This window comes from Chrysemys picta, chromosome 7, assembly GCF_011386835.1.
Source record: "Chrysemys picta bellii isolate R12L10 chromosome 7, ASM1138683v2, whole genome shotgun sequence".
Lineage (NCBI taxonomy): Eukaryota > Metazoa > Chordata > Testudines > Emydidae > Chrysemys > Chrysemys picta.
The window spans coordinates 106216375-106234347 of NC_088797.1; the positions used below are offsets into that span (position 1 = coordinate 106216375).

A 17973-nucleotide genomic window follows, 5' to 3' on the forward strand; every position below is an offset into this window, starting at 1 on the left:
ACGCAAGTACAGCACCATTAAGGCTAGGTCCTCCCAAGAATCTTTTGTCAGTACAATAATAGAGTATGATTTCTGACGTTTTTATACCAGCAAAAGCCCTAGCAGAGATGCAATTATACACCAACAAAAACACTTTTTTCATTCAGGGAACTGGTATAAACTACACCACCAAAAGCAAATTTTTGTCAGTAGGAGCTGTGTCTATACTAGAAGGATTTGCTATACCAGTAATCTGACATTTACATATTTAATTTTCCTCCAGTAAGGAGAGTGAAGGAAGTAACTTAAATCATATGCTGAACTAAAATACAGTGTTAACTGTTTAATGCTTTTCCAGTAGCAAGAAAATGTATGAACTTGGTAAGTTACCAAGTTACAACCAGGATTTCCATTTTAAGGCCCCAAGCCTGCAAAGACTTATTCATATGCTTAACTATACACATTATGAGTAGTCCACTGTGAGTGGAACTAGTCACAGTGCGGAATTGCAAGCACATATTTAAGTCTTTGCAGGATCAGAGCCTAAATTTTTACTATACATTTGTACAGTAAGTCTAACTCCTACAAATTTCCTCAATAGTGAGGAGCAGCCAAAATTGTCACGTCAAAAGGATTTCAAAATCCCATAGCCCTCCTCAGAAACAAATTTAACTAGTTTTTTATTTTAAATTTCAATCTTTAGAAAAAATTCTCTATTTATCCCCCTTTCAAGTGGTTGTGTTTAGTTCACCACTCGATGTATTACATCAGTACTATCTAAAGAGAACACTCACTGCACTAATGTGCAGTATAGTCATGTCTATGAAAATCATGCCACCAAGTAAGGATCAATATGAAGGATTCCCTAGTTTGTAATCGCTTCACTAAAAGAATATTAAAAAACAGGAAGGCTATTTGAACTCTTTTTACACATATACAAGTATGCAGAGAATTAGACTCCACTACATATCATCCAAACAGCAACTGAAGACATTAGAGAGAACATCTGGGCTTCAGTTTCTTAGCTCCATAGTCTCCCAATCAAATTAATCTAGCAAATGACAACTCAAATGCAAGGAAGATTCTGTTATGCATTAAGACGAGGCTTTTCAAAAAAGCCTAAGGCAGTTAGTAGCTCAGCTCCAAATGAATTTCAGTGGGATTTTGGAGCTTAACTTCCTTAGGCTCCTTCAAAAAAAAATTGCAGCATGTTTTTTGTCACTAGTCTACAGGTCACAAAGATGTCTGTCCATGTCGATCCATTTATTTATTATTATTGTTTATTATTTGTATCATATTAGTGCCCAGATGCCCACGCTAAGATCAAGGCCCCATTGTGCTAGGTTCTGTACAAGCATATTGAGACAGTTCCTGCTCCCAAAGAACATACATACGATGGGAGCAGAAAAAGGCAGAGAAGTGAAGTGACTTGCCCAAGGCCAAACAGGAAGTTAAACAGAATCTGTTGCCAGCTCTGTCTCTCTCAATTCCCAGTCCAGGCTATACCTCCTTTTGAAAAGGAAAGTCATCTAAAGAGAGGCATATTCATGGAGCTGGTTTTGCTATCAAGAACAAGATTGCTAGCCAGCTTTTAAAACTCCCTATGGCTATTCACAAAATGTCTCATGACTCTTTGCCTTAATCTTAGTAACAACCAGTATGCCATGGTCATCAATTAATTTGCTTCCACACTTGACAATGAAGAAGATAACAAGGAGCAGTTTTACAGTGCTCTTGATTCAATCTTGACTGACACAGCCAAGGAAGACCAGCTCATCTTCATGGATAACTTCAGTGCAAGAGTTGGGCGACACCCCGAATTCTGGAAGGTACCACTGGAAAAGAAGGGTTGGGGAAAGTCAGCTCTAATGGCATTCTCCTCATCAGCAAATGTATGGAGCATGATTTGCTTATCACAAATACCATCTTTGGACAGAGGAACAAATATAAGACCACTTGGAAACACCCGGACTCCAGACACTGGCATCTTCCTGACTATGTCATCGTTCGAGCCCGTGATCGTACTGATGTCCATATTACATGAGTCATGAGAAGTACGGATGACTGCTGGACAGACCATCATTTGGTCAAATCAATCATGAACGTGTGGCTTGCACCAAAACACTGTAAACAACCTGTAAATCACGCTGGTCCTGAGACCCTTCACAACGCCTCATCGAGAGTCTCTTTGACCTATCTGACATCATCAATGATATCCAAACACACTGGGAGGAGTTCAAGAGCATTATTCACAAGGCATGTGAGAGTTGACTGGATACTCCATTCACCACCATCAGGATTGGTTTGATGAGAACAACAAGGAAATCCTAGCACTTATTCATAAGAAGAGAAGCACATTTTGCACTTGGCAAAATGAACTCTCTAACCAGCAAAAATGAGACTTATCATCGGCTTAAAGCTGTTTTTCAAAGAAGGCTGTGTGACATCAAGAACCAGTGGGGGCAAACGAAGGCTGTGGAGATCCAGAGCTTTGCCAATCAGCCTGATATGAGAAGCTTTTTTTTTTTTTTTAAGCAACGAAAGACATCTATGGGCCAAGCTCAAGCAGCACAACCCCTCTGCGATCCCAGGACAGATCCACTCTTCTTAAGGACAATGCAGCCCTCAAGCTATGTTGGAAGAAGCGCTTCAAGATTCTACTTAACCACGAATCTGAAGTCTCAGCTGCCACCATTGAGTCCATTTCTCAGCATTCTGTAATAAATAGAATCTCTTGCTTGCCCCCCCATCTCCTGAGGAAGTTTGGCATGCCATCATATAGACTAGAAACAACAAGGCACCAAGCCCAGATGGCATCCCTTGGAAGTCTTCAAAGCTGGTGTAATGGCACTTGTGCAAAAACGTCATCAACTTCTTATTAGAATTTGGGTTAATGAAGAAATTTCATCCGACCTAAAGAATTCCTAAAAATGGTCACAATACTGGCAAGGGGACAAGTCAATGTGTAGGAATTACTGAGGCATTGCCTTCCTCTCTGACATGATTTTTGTTGCACGACAGATCCAAGAGCAGTGTAAAGAAGAACACCAGCCATTGTTTATGGCATTTATTGACCTAAGGCCTTTGATTTCATTAATCATGCAGCATTATGGAAGGTGCTGTCTAGGTTCGGTTGTCCATTAAGTGCATTCATGTTCTCAGGCTATTTCGTGATGGGATGACCACCACCATCCTTTGTAATGGGTTGGAGATGGACTTGTTCACCATCCATACTGGTGTTAAGCAGGGCTGTGTTAGTGGCCTAACCATTTCTTCCATCTATTTTGCTGTAATCTTGACTCTTATTTGTGACCGCCTCTCTTCTGGAATTGGGATTGCGTATTGCATGGACAGCGAGCTCTTCAACCTGCAGAATCTTCATTCTAAAACTAAGGTCACCAGGACTGTTATTACCGATCTTCACTATGCTGACAACTGTGCCATCCTTGTGTACAGAGAGGCTGACTTACAATCCACCCTTGATCTTTTCTTAGGTGCCTATCATAGCCTGGGACTTTCTCTCAATATTGGGAAAACTAAGGTGCTCCACCAGTCAGCCCCAGCACAAGTTGCCCCCCTTCTCCCACTAATTGTCAGCGGTGATGAACTCCTGGAAAGCACTGAAAATTTCCCTTACCTTGGTAGCCACCTCTCCCAGACAGCCAATCTTGATGTGGAGATTGAACATTGGATCCTTTGTGCCAGCACATACTTTGGAAAGTTGCTTCATCGTGTCTTTATTGACAGAGGTCTTCATATGGAAACTAGATTCTGGTCTACAATGCAGTAGTCATCCCCACTCTTCTTTATGGGTGCGAGACATGAGTGACATACTGAACCCATCTTAAGCATCTGCAGTGCTAGCACCAGCTCTGTCTTAGAAAGATTCTCCATATCAGATAGGAAGATTGTCACACTAATGCCAGCATTCTCTCTGCAGCTAACATCACCCCTGTTGAGGTGAAGATTATGAAAAATCAACTTCCCTGGGCTGGCCATTGTGTGCAGATGGCTGATCCTCATCTTCTGAAGCAAGTCCTCTTTTCTCAACTTAGTCATGGTAAGAAGATCCACAGGGGAACAGAGGGAACACTACAAGGACTCCTGAAAGTATATCTTAAGAAGGGAGGCATTGACCCCACGAATTGGGAAGAGCTGGCTGGCAATAGACTGAAATGGTGTTGCATCATACATCAAGCCTCATTCCATTTTGAAGAGAATTGCCTTGCTCAAGAGGCTGAGAAACAGCAAAGGAAGAAAGAAATTGTACAGCATCCCGGCCAGCAGTTGTGCTCTCTCCAAGCAACCATCCATCATATATGTGGAAAAACCTTTCGAACACGGATTGGACTTCACAGCCATCTTAAGTTTCACCAATGAAACCCCCCCCCCAAAAATCTTCCCGGCAGACATCATCCTCGTATCGAGTGATAGGCGACAATGACAATATATACACAACGGTCTTCTAGAATACTCACTGATTAGCACTTTCATTTTCATTCTTGTAGAACATGTCTCTATGTCAGTACTCTATGTTTTCATATTTACCTCACAGTGTGTAATATATTTACTAACACTCAAATCACTACTTTTCTGATGGCTTCTTAAGGAAAGCCATCTAGTAGCAGGGATTCTATCCAATTACCCAGAAGAAAATTTTAAGATAGTTTTCCTTCATTGTATACATGGTGAACAATTTTTATTTCCCACTAAAAACCAGGACATCTTTTTTAATAATGTCACTGGAAGGAAGGAAATGAAATTCAGAAGAGATTTTTTGCAACTGAAGGAATCAGAATGAAGTACAGGCAGGGGAGGATTTATATTGGGAGCAGGTGATGGCAAATGTTTCTCTCTGCCTATTCCCTCCTTATCTCCCGCCCCCAACAATTCCTTCCAGCTTCTCCATCCAGTCTGTCTTCTGAGCAAGTTCTTCCTTCCCTTCCATTTCAAATGTATATGCATCCAGGTACCTCTTCAACAGACCATGCTGCACAATTTACTTGCCTGTCTTTCCATAGAACTATGCACGTGCTAAGGTACAGTAGAGTGTTGTACATTCCAAATCCCCCAGGATTGTCTGAGACATTATGGGATTTAGAATACTCTGACGCCACTACATTGCAGCACAAACAATATGTTGGATAGGTTACCAAGGTGCACATCAAAAGGCCTGCATGGTATCAAATAAGTTTATCAAAGAAGTACAAAGTGGGATGGAGGGAGAGACAGAGTCACATAGGCAAGGTCAGGTAGCTAATGTTCACCGGTCAAAATGCTTCTCAATCCGCACTTTTTTTTAATTGAAAACAATTCTATTTTAGTTTCACTGTAATCTCTATAGGCATTCTATTAAAGCACACTTAATCGCTTCATTCTGATGTGCTTTTATGTCCACGGAAAGGACGGTTATATTGATAGACACTCAGCTGAGAAAAGTAGAGCTTACCATCACTTTCATGGTTTGGGTTTGAGCCCAAAGTTTATCAAAGTTATTTTACAATATCTATATTCTTTATCCCTACACAAAATGAAATAATTTATCAAAATGAAAATGTTTTGTTCAAATTTTTTCCCAAAGAATTTTTGACTTTTGACTAAATGAAAAAGATTCGCCCCCTCATACTTACCCTCTTCCTTTAAAAGATTAAAAAAGGAAAGTAGATGGGGAGGAATGCAGGGAAAGAAAAAATAAAGACTTTTTTTATTGTCAAAACCAGATTTTTCTCCATTTTTTCCCCATCAAAATAGGATATATTTTGTACAAAAGCTCCATTCCATTTTTCAAAACAATTTGCATAAAAAGGTTTCCCAGTTCTAATAAATTGTAATCTCTGATAAACAGCAACCCATCCAAACCTCGAATTAGCTGGCATGTTTATTTGTCAAAGTTCTCAGTGTGCTGTACAGCAGAATTTGAACACTGTATACTTAAAAACCATTTTGAAAAGAGAGAGGCTCTAACAAAAAAACAGAAAAGGAAAATTATAAATAAGGCTCCAACAGTGATTAAATCAAATCCATTTTTGGAAATGTCTTAAGAAGTCCTTTAAAATGGAAGGAAATGAGCTGAGTGTGACAAGCTAGCAGTGTTCACCTCAATCACCCCACCCTATAATCAGATGTTGATTCCACTTGGAAACAGCTAGGTGGGAGGAGGTGGCTGATTTTCTTACCAAGGGATATAATGGAGATGGGAGAAAAAAAGATCTATGGTGTGGGCTGAGCATCTCAGAAAAACAAACCAAGGAGCAGCTTAGCCTAAGGTGAGTGGCCTCAGCTAAACTTTAACTCCTGGAAGGGAAAGAGACTGGACTCCACTGAGTATGTGAACTGTGCTCATTGAAGTAGTTCAGCAAGGCAACTTGTTGCACCAAAGACAACAGAATTCCATGCCCCATTACAGCAAAAACATGATGCCTTGCTCATGTTCTTATGTAAGATGAGACAATGGGACTCTTAAAAGCCAAGTGACATCAAGCAGAAACCAACATTTCAGAATAATTAGTAGAACTGAGTGAACTGAGTTCTGTCCCATGGAAAACATTTCTTTTAGTCTCAAAATGAGGCAAAAAGTTGACATTTCAAAAAAAAAAAAAATTGTGGAATGGAAATTCCAAACATTTTTAATTTGGAAATGTTGAAATATTTCATTTACAAAGTTTTGCTCAGGCTCTCCCCTCTCCCCCTGACACACACAAGTCAACATTCTCAATCACATTTTGGGTTGTTGAAATGATTTGAAATGCTTAGAGCATTAAGCTGCATTTTCCCACTGGGGTACATTGCCTCCTGGGCGTTGTAGTTTGAGAGCCTGATGCCCGACTTTCTTTCATGTCGTTTTTTTGGGACAAAAAGAAATATTCTGATTAAGGTTGAACGGATCCTAAATCAAATATTTAATTTCTATTTGACATGAAAAAAAATCAAACTTTTTCCTGTAGAAACTTCAATTTTGTAGAACTGATTTTCCAAAAATCATTGCAATAGAAAATTCCCAACCAGCTCTAATAATTAGTGAAGGATGGGTGTTACTAGGTTTATAACCAAAACTCTTGTGAATTTGGGTCTTGGTATCTCAAGCAACGTTTCCCCACATTAAAATTAAAAAAAAAAAAAAAAAGCTGAATTTAACATTCACACACACCGACGCGCGCGCGCGCGCACACACACACACACACACACACACACACACAGAAAATACAGTCATTTGTATTCATGCCCACTGCACCCAGAACATGTTCATAAACTTCTATTTCCATGTATGTTTGGGTAGGAAGAAAAGGTCATCTTTAACAGCTCTATTTCTTAACAGGTTTGTATTTTAAAAGGACCTCACTGCATATGATTTTACAAGGAAATTGTCAGTTAAGCACAACATCATCTTTTTCGGCCTGAAGGAGAATAGCAACAAGATGAATTCCATGCAATTTTCTGTTAAGTAGATGATTATATGGAAATGAGAAAGTGTGATCCCAGTGCCTCAAGGTGAACAAGATAGATATCCTTGACAGAAAGAGTTTAACTTAGAAGAAATAATTGAACTTGCATTGTTTCAACCATTCCAGAATCATGTATTAGCCAGCTAACAAACTACCTTAGAAATACCTAGGCCACTCCAATTTAAGAAAAAGCATGTGAATTTTAGCATCCTGCTATAGTTACGAAGCAAATGCCACTTCTATGCTAAGTCCATATTTTCCGTAGCTTATGAAGAATAAACAAACTATTTTTAATTTAACAATTCAAATGTCTCACAAATATGATCCTCATTAAAGAACATTGCTTTGCTAAGTGAGAGGGAAAACTGGTTGGTAAATAGTTAATTACAAAGAAAATAATTAACTGTGTATGTACTATTTTCCTTATAGATTTGAGTGCATAGAGTGTAATTACATTAATACATTACAAGGCCAGAACGGACCACTATGATTATCTAGTCTGACCTCCTGTATAACTCATGCCATAGAACTTTCCCCAAAATTAGTCTTAGAGCATCTTTTAGAAAACATCCAATCTTGATTTAAAAATAGTCTGTGATGGAGAGTCCATCACAACCTCGGGGAGTTATTCCAATGGTTAACTATTCTCTTTGTTAAAATTTTACACCTTATTTCCCATTTAATTTTGTCTAGATTCAACTTCCAGCCATTGACTCCTGCTATCCCTTTCTCTGTGAGACTAAAGAGCCCAATATTAAATATGTGTTCCCGATGTCTACACAGCAAAGAAAAACTTGCAGCTGGCCTGTGCCAGCCGACTCAGGCTCACAGAACTCAGGCTGTGAGGCTGTTTCACTGCTGTGTAGACTTCTGGGCTCAGGCTGGAGCCCAGGCTCTAGGACCCTGTGAGGTGGGACAGTCCCAGAGCTCAGGCTCCAGCCCCAACCCAGAGGTCTACACAGCAATGAAACAGCTCCATAGCCCAGGCTCCACGAGCCTGAGTCGGCTGGCATAGGCCAGCCGTAGGTTTTTCTTTGTTGTGTAGACGTACCCATAGATTGTAATAAAGTCACCCCTTAACTTTTTTCTGTTAAACTAAATAGAATGAGCTCCTTGAGTCTATCACTATAAAGCATGTTTTCGAATCCTTTAGTCATCCTCTTGGCTCTTCTCTGAACCCTCTGTAATTTATCAACCTTTTTCTTGAATTGCGGTTACAAGAACTGGACACAGTATTCCAGAAGCAGTGGCACCAGCATCAAATACAGGGGTAACATAACCTCTCTACTCCAACTCAAAAGTCACATTTACACACCCAAAACTTACAATACCCCTTTTGGCCATAGTGTCACACTGGGAACTCATGTACAGCTGATTATTCACAACCCCCAAATCTTTTTCAGAGTCACTGCTTCCCAGGATAGAGTCCTCCATCCTGTAAGTACGTTCTTTGTTCCTAGATGTATACATTTACCCCTATTAAAATGCATATTGTTTGCTTGAGCCCAGCTTACAAAGCAATGTGGATTGCTGGGTATCTGTTACCTGTACTCTTCACTATTTATCGCTTCCCCAATTTTTATGTCATCGGCAAACTTTATGATTACATGTTTCTTTCCAGGTCATTGATAAAAATGTTAAATAGTGTAGGGCCAAAAACTGATCCCTGCAAGACCCCATTAGACACAGACATTTGATGATGATTCCCTGTTTACAGTTCCATTGAATGTGTACCAAGATAATTTTTATATTATTATACTTTTTTAAAATGAAAATGTCATGTGGTTCCAAGTCAAACACCTTACGGAAGTTTACTACATTAACATTATTGCCTTTATAAACTAAATTTATAATCTTATAAAAAAAGATGAGACATTTCTTTGACATGATCTATTTTCCATAAACCCATGCATCCGAAGAAGTGGGCTGTCGCCCACGAAAGCTTATGCTCAAATAAATTTGTTAGTCTCTAAGGTGCCACAAGTACTGTTCTTTTTGAGGATACAGACTAACACAGCTGCTACTCTGAAACCATGTTGATTAGTATTCATTATATTACCCTCCTTTAATTCTTTATTAATCAAGTATCATATCAGCCACTCCATTACCCTGCCTGGGATCAATGGCAGAAGGACCACTATTACCAGGGTCATCCCACTTACCCTTTATTACTATTGGCTCACCTTTAGCTTTCTTCCTGTCTTCTGGAACGTCCCTGCTGTTCCAAGACTTATTGAAAAAAATCAACATTAACGGTCCAACAAGCTTTTCACCCAGCTTTTTTAAAAGCTTGGGTGCAAGGTATCCAGACCTTCTATTTAACATCCTCCTGAGATGATAGTTAAGGCTAAGCTTTTGTCACGGAAGTCACAGAATCCATGACTTCCACAGACCTCTGTGACATTTTCCACTTCAGCACCGAGGCGTTGGGACTTGAGCTGTCAGCCAGAGGGAGCCGTCCGCAGCTCCCAGCAACATTGGGCAGCAGGGGGGACCCCGGAGCCTCAGCAGCCGTGGGAGCTGGACCCTCCTCCCTCCCCATTTTGTCACAGTTATTTTTAGTAACAGGCTTTCATGAATTTTTGTTTATTGCCAGTGATCTGTCCATGACTTTCACTAAAAAGAACCGTAACAGAAGCTTAACCTTAATGATAGTGCAGTGGAAAGAGTGTTATATTATATGACTCTCTCTTTTTTCCCAAATACAAAAAAGAAAAACATTTATTGAACACTTCTCCCTTTTGATAATTCTACCCTTTCCATTTAGTAATGGACCAATACCAGTGTTAGGATTCTTTTGGTTCCTAAGACACTCCTCCTTATTGTATTTAACTGTGCTGGCCATAGATTTCTCCCTGTCTCTTTTTGTTTCCCCTATCAATTTTCTACAACTCTTAGCTTCTGATTTATATTTATTTTCAATGTTCCCTTCTTTCCATTTGTTAGGGTTTTTTTTTATAGCTGCGTTCATTTCCCCTCCAAACCAAGTTGGCTTTTTAACCAATACAGCCTTCTTCCTCAGTTGTGGCTTTTTGGTCATTTAATAAAGTGTTCTTAAATAATTCCTAACTCAATCACATTTTTTTCTGACTCCCAACCCCCAAAGCAAGCTATAGGTAGAGTCACTAGAAATCCAGGCTAAAAATCTCATGAGCATTCTCTCCATACTTCTGAAATCTTAAGAAAACTGCACATGCTACAATGTTGAGAAAAGTTAACTCAACACAAAGCTTTATTTTAGCATGGATTTCTAGTGACTCTACCTGTAACTTGCTGTGGGGGTTGGGAGTCATGGATATAGGGCAGAGAGAGAATACTGCCCTCCAAATATGGTATTAGAAACGGCTGAATTTTGGAAAGCAACTGATCTAAATATACAGCAGTTCATTAAGGGCTCTCCTTCAGCAGAAATACGGTACATCTTAAAAAGCCACACAACTGATCTAATTGTACTTCAGCCATATTAAGTAAAAATGGGTTCAAAACATGGAACTAAGTTTTGGCCAGGTATTTGGCAGCTTGGAGCAGATTTCTATTACACGCCACTCTTCCCCGTCTTCCCTGCCCTTTGCTCCATAGCAAATCGTTAATCATTAGGCCAGAAACAGTGCATGCTATGTCTATGAAAGTTATTCTTTGATTTTCGTAGTTAATCCATAATCCAACACTGAGTGCAAATAGCTGAAGCTCAAGATAGACAGATGCTTTGGTTGTCCTAGTTTAGAATTCTTTTCTCAAGTTGCACACAGATGGGAGCACTTGTTGCTTACACTCAGGTCATACAGTAAGATGGTAGCTTGTGTATTCAGAATGTGGAATAACCATCAGATTAATGCACATGTCTAGCGAAAATGTTAAAATGTTAGCATTTTATTGTAAATGCTCTATCTCCCATTTAAATCCATATTTAGACAGCAATGCCACATGCCTTCTGAACTAGATTACAACAGCTGGCACTTATGTGCTGTAGCCTTTATGGACTTTATTGATTCATCAGTACATATTTTTAAATGTCAAATCTATAATAAGAATGTTAAATATGTAATCCCTAGAGTGGAAGATTAAAGCTGAATTCTTCAATAACGCCGGAAAAATCCAGTTTCACGCGGACCTTTAAGTGTTATGGGACTATTTGAAAGTTAGTGGCTTCTAAAATTCTCTTTAAAAGGAAAATTTACATGTCATCAGAGAAAGATACAAGGCCATCACACTGACAGACAACAAGATGGAACACAAGCAATTAATAAAACACAGTGGTTGCCCTGGAAAGTAATGCTGGCATAGTACATATAACTACCACACAAAGAAAGATAATTTTATGAAATGTGTGATGTTGTTACTAAATTTTGAACCTGGTGGATTAAAAGTTAACTTAAATAGGTTCTTGCAAGTATTACTGATGCAATTTAGTTAACACTTTAAGATAGCTCTTCTCATTCACAGATCTCAAAAGTCCTTCAGAAAGGAGGATGCGTTAAGACCAATAGTCCCAGTTTACAGATGAAGAAACTGAGCCACAAAGAGGTTACAACTTGCCATATTATAATTATTTGTATTAGCATAGTGCCTTGTTCATGGACCAGGACCCCATTGTGCTAGGTGCTGTACAAACACAAATAGAAACACCATCCCTGCACCCAAAAGATTAGATTCTAAATAGTCCTACTTTAACTAATAATGGCAGAGAACAGAGGTCTCCTGACTCTCAGGTCTAGTCTCTACCTTCTAGGTCACACTGATTGATTACCAAAAACTAAATAAAAACATGGTTAATTTCTTTTGGACTGGAAAAAGGATCTTTTAAGCACTTCAGTCAATCCAGTGGACAAGCCCAGAGGCTATAGAGAAGCAGGGGAGTAATGACAGATTGGATAAGCTATTTAGAGGATGACTTCCAAAGGAATGGAAAAGTTAAATAGGCTCAGAGAGAAGAAAGCAAATGTCCATTTTGAGACTACATGCTATGTGAATGTCTCTTGTGGAGCACCATGAATTCTCAAAGGATCATTAAGAGTTGTGAATCCCTTAAGTAACATTTATTCTTCATGTTAGAATTAGACCTATAGAGTAGCTTGAGTGATAAGCTATAGATGATTATTTAATATCCTTTGGATTTTCTCTTTAATAACCTATTTGGCATTAAAGCTCTAATTTAAGAAAACCCAAAGTGATTTCTGTAGTTATGGGGGAGGTTTTTTTGGGAGTGTTGTTTTTAATTTGAGAGGGAAGTAGCGGAAAGGAGGTCTCTATCCACAATGGTCGTAATTAAAACCCTGGAAGGTGCAGAGAGGTTATAAAAAGAATAAAGATTGACAATAAAATAATTTAATGGAGTTCCATTAATATAGGTCTTTAAAAATATTTTTGGGAGGATGGAGGGCACATAATGCAACCACCAAAATGACAGCATTCTTTTAAGTAAATTCTAAGTACTTCAAATGATTACCTATAAGAAATAAACACTTCCATTCGTTGACTAAATATTTTCCCATTTAATGTAACCAGATAGGAGTTTTGCAGGTAAACAGCCTGTGTGTTACATTGTAATTTTCTCAAGTTAGGTTGACTGCATCAATAATTAATGGTTTCTCTTTGTAAAAGTTTTATACAGTAAAAGTTTTGTTGGGGGAATGGGGAGTGCCAGTAAGTAAAAAATTCTGGTTAACTAAGAGGGAGAGAGAGTTTATACTATTTTATTTCACTTTTTATATATATATATATATATATATATATATATATATATATATATATATATATATACACACATACACACATACATACGTACACACATACACACACACACAATGTAGAGTTTTTCCAAAAATGTTTATGTAGCACAAAATACATAAATAGGCACTGAATAAAAACTTTGTTTTCCATTTAAAAATCCATTATGCGTGTAAGAAAATTTCCCATAAAGCAGAAGCAATTATAAGAAACAAACAGAAAAACTAACAGACAGATATTCTACTTTTTCCATGAATTTAACAGATCCTCCCATAATATGTTTGCTTCCTGGCGTGAAAGGGACATTCAGAGAAGTCTCCCACGCATTTCACAGCAATATTCGATGGAAGTTAGACACAGGGCAGGTAGGTACGGGAAATGCTATGAAAGCTACCGTTTGCTGATTTTTGAGATCATCACTGTAAGCGCCCTCTTCCCCTTACAGGCAAAATTTCAAAAGAAAATGTTACCATCTAAATAGTACAAATTAATAGCTTACGCAATTATTATAAAAGATTACACATGTGCAATGCTTGCTAGTGAAACCTCTGTGGTTTACTGAAATTTCTAAGGTGGCTGTACAGAAAAGTAGTTAAAACACCATTGCTATGTCTTGTAATTGTACAGTAATGAGGCAATTTAAAATGATAACTCAGCATTTTGGTGTACAAAAAAAGTAATGTAAAAGCTGGCTTTTACATAATTTGGTTTGCTCAGAGTTCTCTATAGACATGTTCATAGAAGTATAGCTGAACTGAATCATTACATTCCCTCCCTTAATGATTAAATAAAACTTCTTCATAATTTCCAAAATTCCCTCATCTTCATGTCGCAAACTTTAAAAAGTTGAAGAACACTAATTTTGGACAGTGTTATTTCCTATGGACACTTAGATTTTTATAATCAACATTAAAATGGAAAAAACAAAACTAAAGCTTTGGTTACAATGAACAGCAATGATAGAGGGCAAAAAAAGGATAAAACAACCACTTGTAATGATGTCATGTTCTTATCTTTGTAGGCTTTCATATCGGACTGGTCAAGACACAGCTAATTGTGACACATGCAGGAACAGTGCATGTATTATCTATAGGTAGGTTAAAAATTCTAATATTCCCACTTTTTATTGAGTGAAAGTAATGATTTTATCCACCAATGCAAGATCAAATGTTAGTCACTATTATAAATTGCTATTTCAACGAGAAGAAAGGAGAAATAAAAGACCAGGAAATTAATCTTTATTTCACGATAAAATTCAATGAATAAAATATTTTTAATATTAAAACTAAAATACAGGACATGCATATAGTCCATGAATTAAGCAGGTTCTTTTCACCTCTGCTTTGCAAGTTTAACTGGCTGTTTTAAGCAACATGCTATGACTTGGAGGGTTTCAGCGTAATTTTGCATCTTGCACCATTGTAAAGAAAACTTATATATACTCTTGTTCAGGAAAAATAACCAAAAGTCCTAGAGAAGAGCCTGAATGTAGTGCAACAGGTGCAACTGCACTGCACTAGAGGAGGGAGCAGGAGGGGTTTCTGGCACCTATGTGCCACACAGCTAATCTTCATGGGAGGCTTCTCTGGAGCTGCCATAGAAAGAGCTGTGGCAGCAGAGAGAATGGGATCTGGCCATTGGATATGCACGCACCTATATCAGTGACCATTACCCCTCTGGAGCAGGGAGGGGAAGCTGCAGCTGTGGCTGTAGAGCAGATCTGCATCACCAACAAACTCCATTTACACAGGCTGTAAGGCTATCTTCTACCTACAAAATTACTTCAGATCTTCAAAGTAAAAACCATTACAAAAAAAGAGAGGAGTTTCCACTACTCCCAGATCTCAATCTAAGCATCACCTAAAATTAAACAAAGCAAACAAAAACTTTACCTAGTAGCAATCACTTGAAATATTATTTTTTCCCAAACGGAAGCCCTTAATGAATTAATGCAAACATCATATTATTTATCAGGATTGCCATCACCAAAGAGTAACAGTTAATGTTCCATGGAGACCATTAACAAGCAAACTTTCTGCAGAGAAGTATATATGAAAGTCTACACGTTTCTGCACAAAATCCATTAAATTTGCATTGCAATGCATGTTTTATGTAGTTTTTCAGAAAAAAAATCCTGCACTTCTAGTTGTTGCCACTTCAGATTGACTTCTAAAATGAATAATTCTATATTTAATCCATCATTTATGAACCTTTTGTGAAAGTGTTAAGATCATTCTTAACTATCATTTATTTCTCAGGTTTATGATTTACAAGTAAAACTGGATTAACAATGTACTCCCTCTGATGTCAAACTGTACCAAGCATAAATACTGGTGGGTTTCATTTTAATATTGCTGAGGGTATATAGTATTTTCTGTACTATGTGCTGCAGCAAAATATTTTAGAATAGCTTTTCATAGCTGTCATGCATTAGGATTGGGGAAGTAGTATTGGACAGACCTTATAGCACAGATCATAATCAGATAGACATGCACTACATATGGAAAAATTACACTTCCATCACCAAGCATTCTGTACAACAGATCAAATACACAGAATTATGTATTAAAGCATATGGGATATATCTTGCTTGCCTAACTTAAATAGCACCACCAACTTCATTAGGATGAACCACTGCCTTCTGCATACACATGTGCGTGGTTAACAATGATGCCACCCATTAAGCATTGGGTTATTTTCAACCAATTTGAATAAAGCAAGCAGGATTTTGTAGCATCAGAGCAACTGATAGACAGTGACAACATTTGGCTATGAAATGAACAGATTTCTTTACATGAGATGAGAGTTCTGCAACAGCAAGAAAGTTTCCAAATTTATTGTAACACTGGATGTTTTAATCACTAGAGAGAAATCAGTGTGCACAAGTTGTAAACATGCATTTCATACTACCAATTGTGGAAGACAGTTTGGATTTACTGCATACATAGCTCAATTTCTGCAGACTATCATATCGCTTTACTGAACAGCTTAAATCCAGTCTACTCTGTAATGCAAGTGCTCCAACAATCAATGAGTGTGACAGGGCTATGTCATGACTTTTATAAGGTGTTTTATACTGACAACCCAGTTATTGTCATCCCACTGCAGTGAAGGCTACACAAAACCATTGGATGTCTTCATGTATTGCAAGTAACATGAAAAACAGTATGTCTCAGAATTAAATTATCAACCTATCAAGAACTCTTTTTCTGTCTCCTGTCCAGGAGATGCTTATGAAAATTATTTCAGGGATTCAGGGAACTGTGTTCACAAGAAAATGTACAAGAAGCCTATTAATTACGAGCTAGCTTTCTACACCCCTTACTCAGCCATGCAGGGAAATAATGACTCACACACTTCATTTCTCTACGTAGTCCTGCTCAGACTGTGACCCACATACGGGGGGAGGAACTGGGGCTATTTACCCAATGCTCCCTCCCTGCAAACAAGTGAATGAAGAGTGGACAGAGAGCAGAAGTCCCCAACTCCACCTCCTCTGCTCAGCAGCCCCCTATGATCACAAACATGGAGACAGGAGGGTGGTGATGCTGCTGCTGTATGAAGTGGGGTAAAGCAAATTAGGTATTCCTCCTCTAAGCAAGGAGGGGAAGAGGAGGAAAAAGCATAACTAACACAGCCACAATTTGCTCACAGCTCAGCTCTGGAGGCTGGGCAGCTATGCACCATCCCTTTCTCAAAGCAGATTGCAAAATTAAAATCTAGCCTGAAATGATAAAGAGCTCTGTTTTTGGTTTACCTGTTATAAAAATAAGAAAAATTAAGAAAATGGATACAATGTTTATTTCCAATAGGCAGTTCCAGCCACTTGGTACTTCCGTTTCACATGCAACTAAGAACCATAATCACATACATAATACAGTAGTGCAGTATAACTAATAGTATTGCACACAATAGTCTAGTCAGTGTATTATCTACTAGCGTTAACAAGCCTCCAACCCTTCAGGCAGAAAGGTTGTAGAAGAGGCATCTCTGATACAAGAAATATGGGACATTAAGATGTTTATGGAGCAAGGGTTTGAAGAACAAAATGACAGGTTATTTACCCTATAAGTAGACTCCATATGTAAGGGCCTGTCCAGCTCCCATTAAAATAAATGGATGTTGTTCTGCTAACTTCAATGGGAGCTGTATCAGGACTAGATGTGCAAGTTCATCCTTCTACATTGCACATCTATTGTAAGTATCCTATACTGCTGTATATACCGTAATAGTTCTACTATTGAAGTTAGCTAAGTCACACAGCCCCTCCCTTTCACTTTCCACCCATTATATTTATTATAATTTATAGGAAACGAATATAGAAATTTACTTTAAAATGGTTCACTATAGGTGGTTCTGGTAACCCCATCTAAAGTGTCTTGATGCTTTCCATTATAAGACCCTGCTTTCAGTTGCTTATAACTTTGCCTAATTTCAATCATTTGGGCTGAAATTTTTAATGATGGGCAGCTGTCTGAGATTAAAAGTTTCAGGAAAAATGCTTCACCTGTTTCAGAGAACAAGATTAGGGAAAAATATGCTGGCTGTGCAAGGGGAGACTAGGAGGGGAAGACTGAGATCAAATGAGTAGCCTAGGGGGGAAAAGGGGGAAGCAGAGTGGCTAGGCAAGGAGATTGAGATTTGGATCTGTTGAGAGGAGGGAAAAACAGGGACTCAGACAAAGAGCTGGTGGGGGGAAAAGGACTGAGATATATACAGGCCACAGGGGAATGGGAAAGAAAGGGTCAGGACTGGGTTGAGAAAAACAGGAGCCAGGAGAGTCTGTGACCACTAGAGAACACTTCACCTTCCTGAACCTGGAATG

General features: G+C 38.5%; 2 protein-coding genes across 6 annotated transcripts in view; one reads left to right on the plus strand and one right to left on the minus strand.

Moving 5' to 3' along the window:
- Positions 1-17973, minus strand: part of DOCK1 (dedicator of cytokinesis 1) — a 538667-nt gene that overhangs the window by 326844 nt on the left and 193850 nt on the right. The gene's annotated exons all lie outside the window — the stretch shown is intronic.
- The window catches only part of INSYN2A (inhibitory synaptic factor 2A), a 78106-nt gene that overhangs the window by 39712 nt on the left and 20421 nt on the right, over positions 1-17973 (plus strand). For 2 of the 4 annotated variants that reach the window (XM_005299639.5, XM_005299640.4), the window contains exon 3: positions 14170-14241. The exons of 1 other annotated variant lie outside the window; for it this stretch is intronic. In XM_005299639.5, coding sequence (XP_005299696.1) covers positions 14170-14241 — 72 coding nt within the window. Of the gene's footprint in view, positions 1-14169; positions 14242-16256; positions 16886-17973 lie in introns of those variants that run through there. One more of the 4 variants, XM_065552236.1, reaches the window with a different exon arrangement.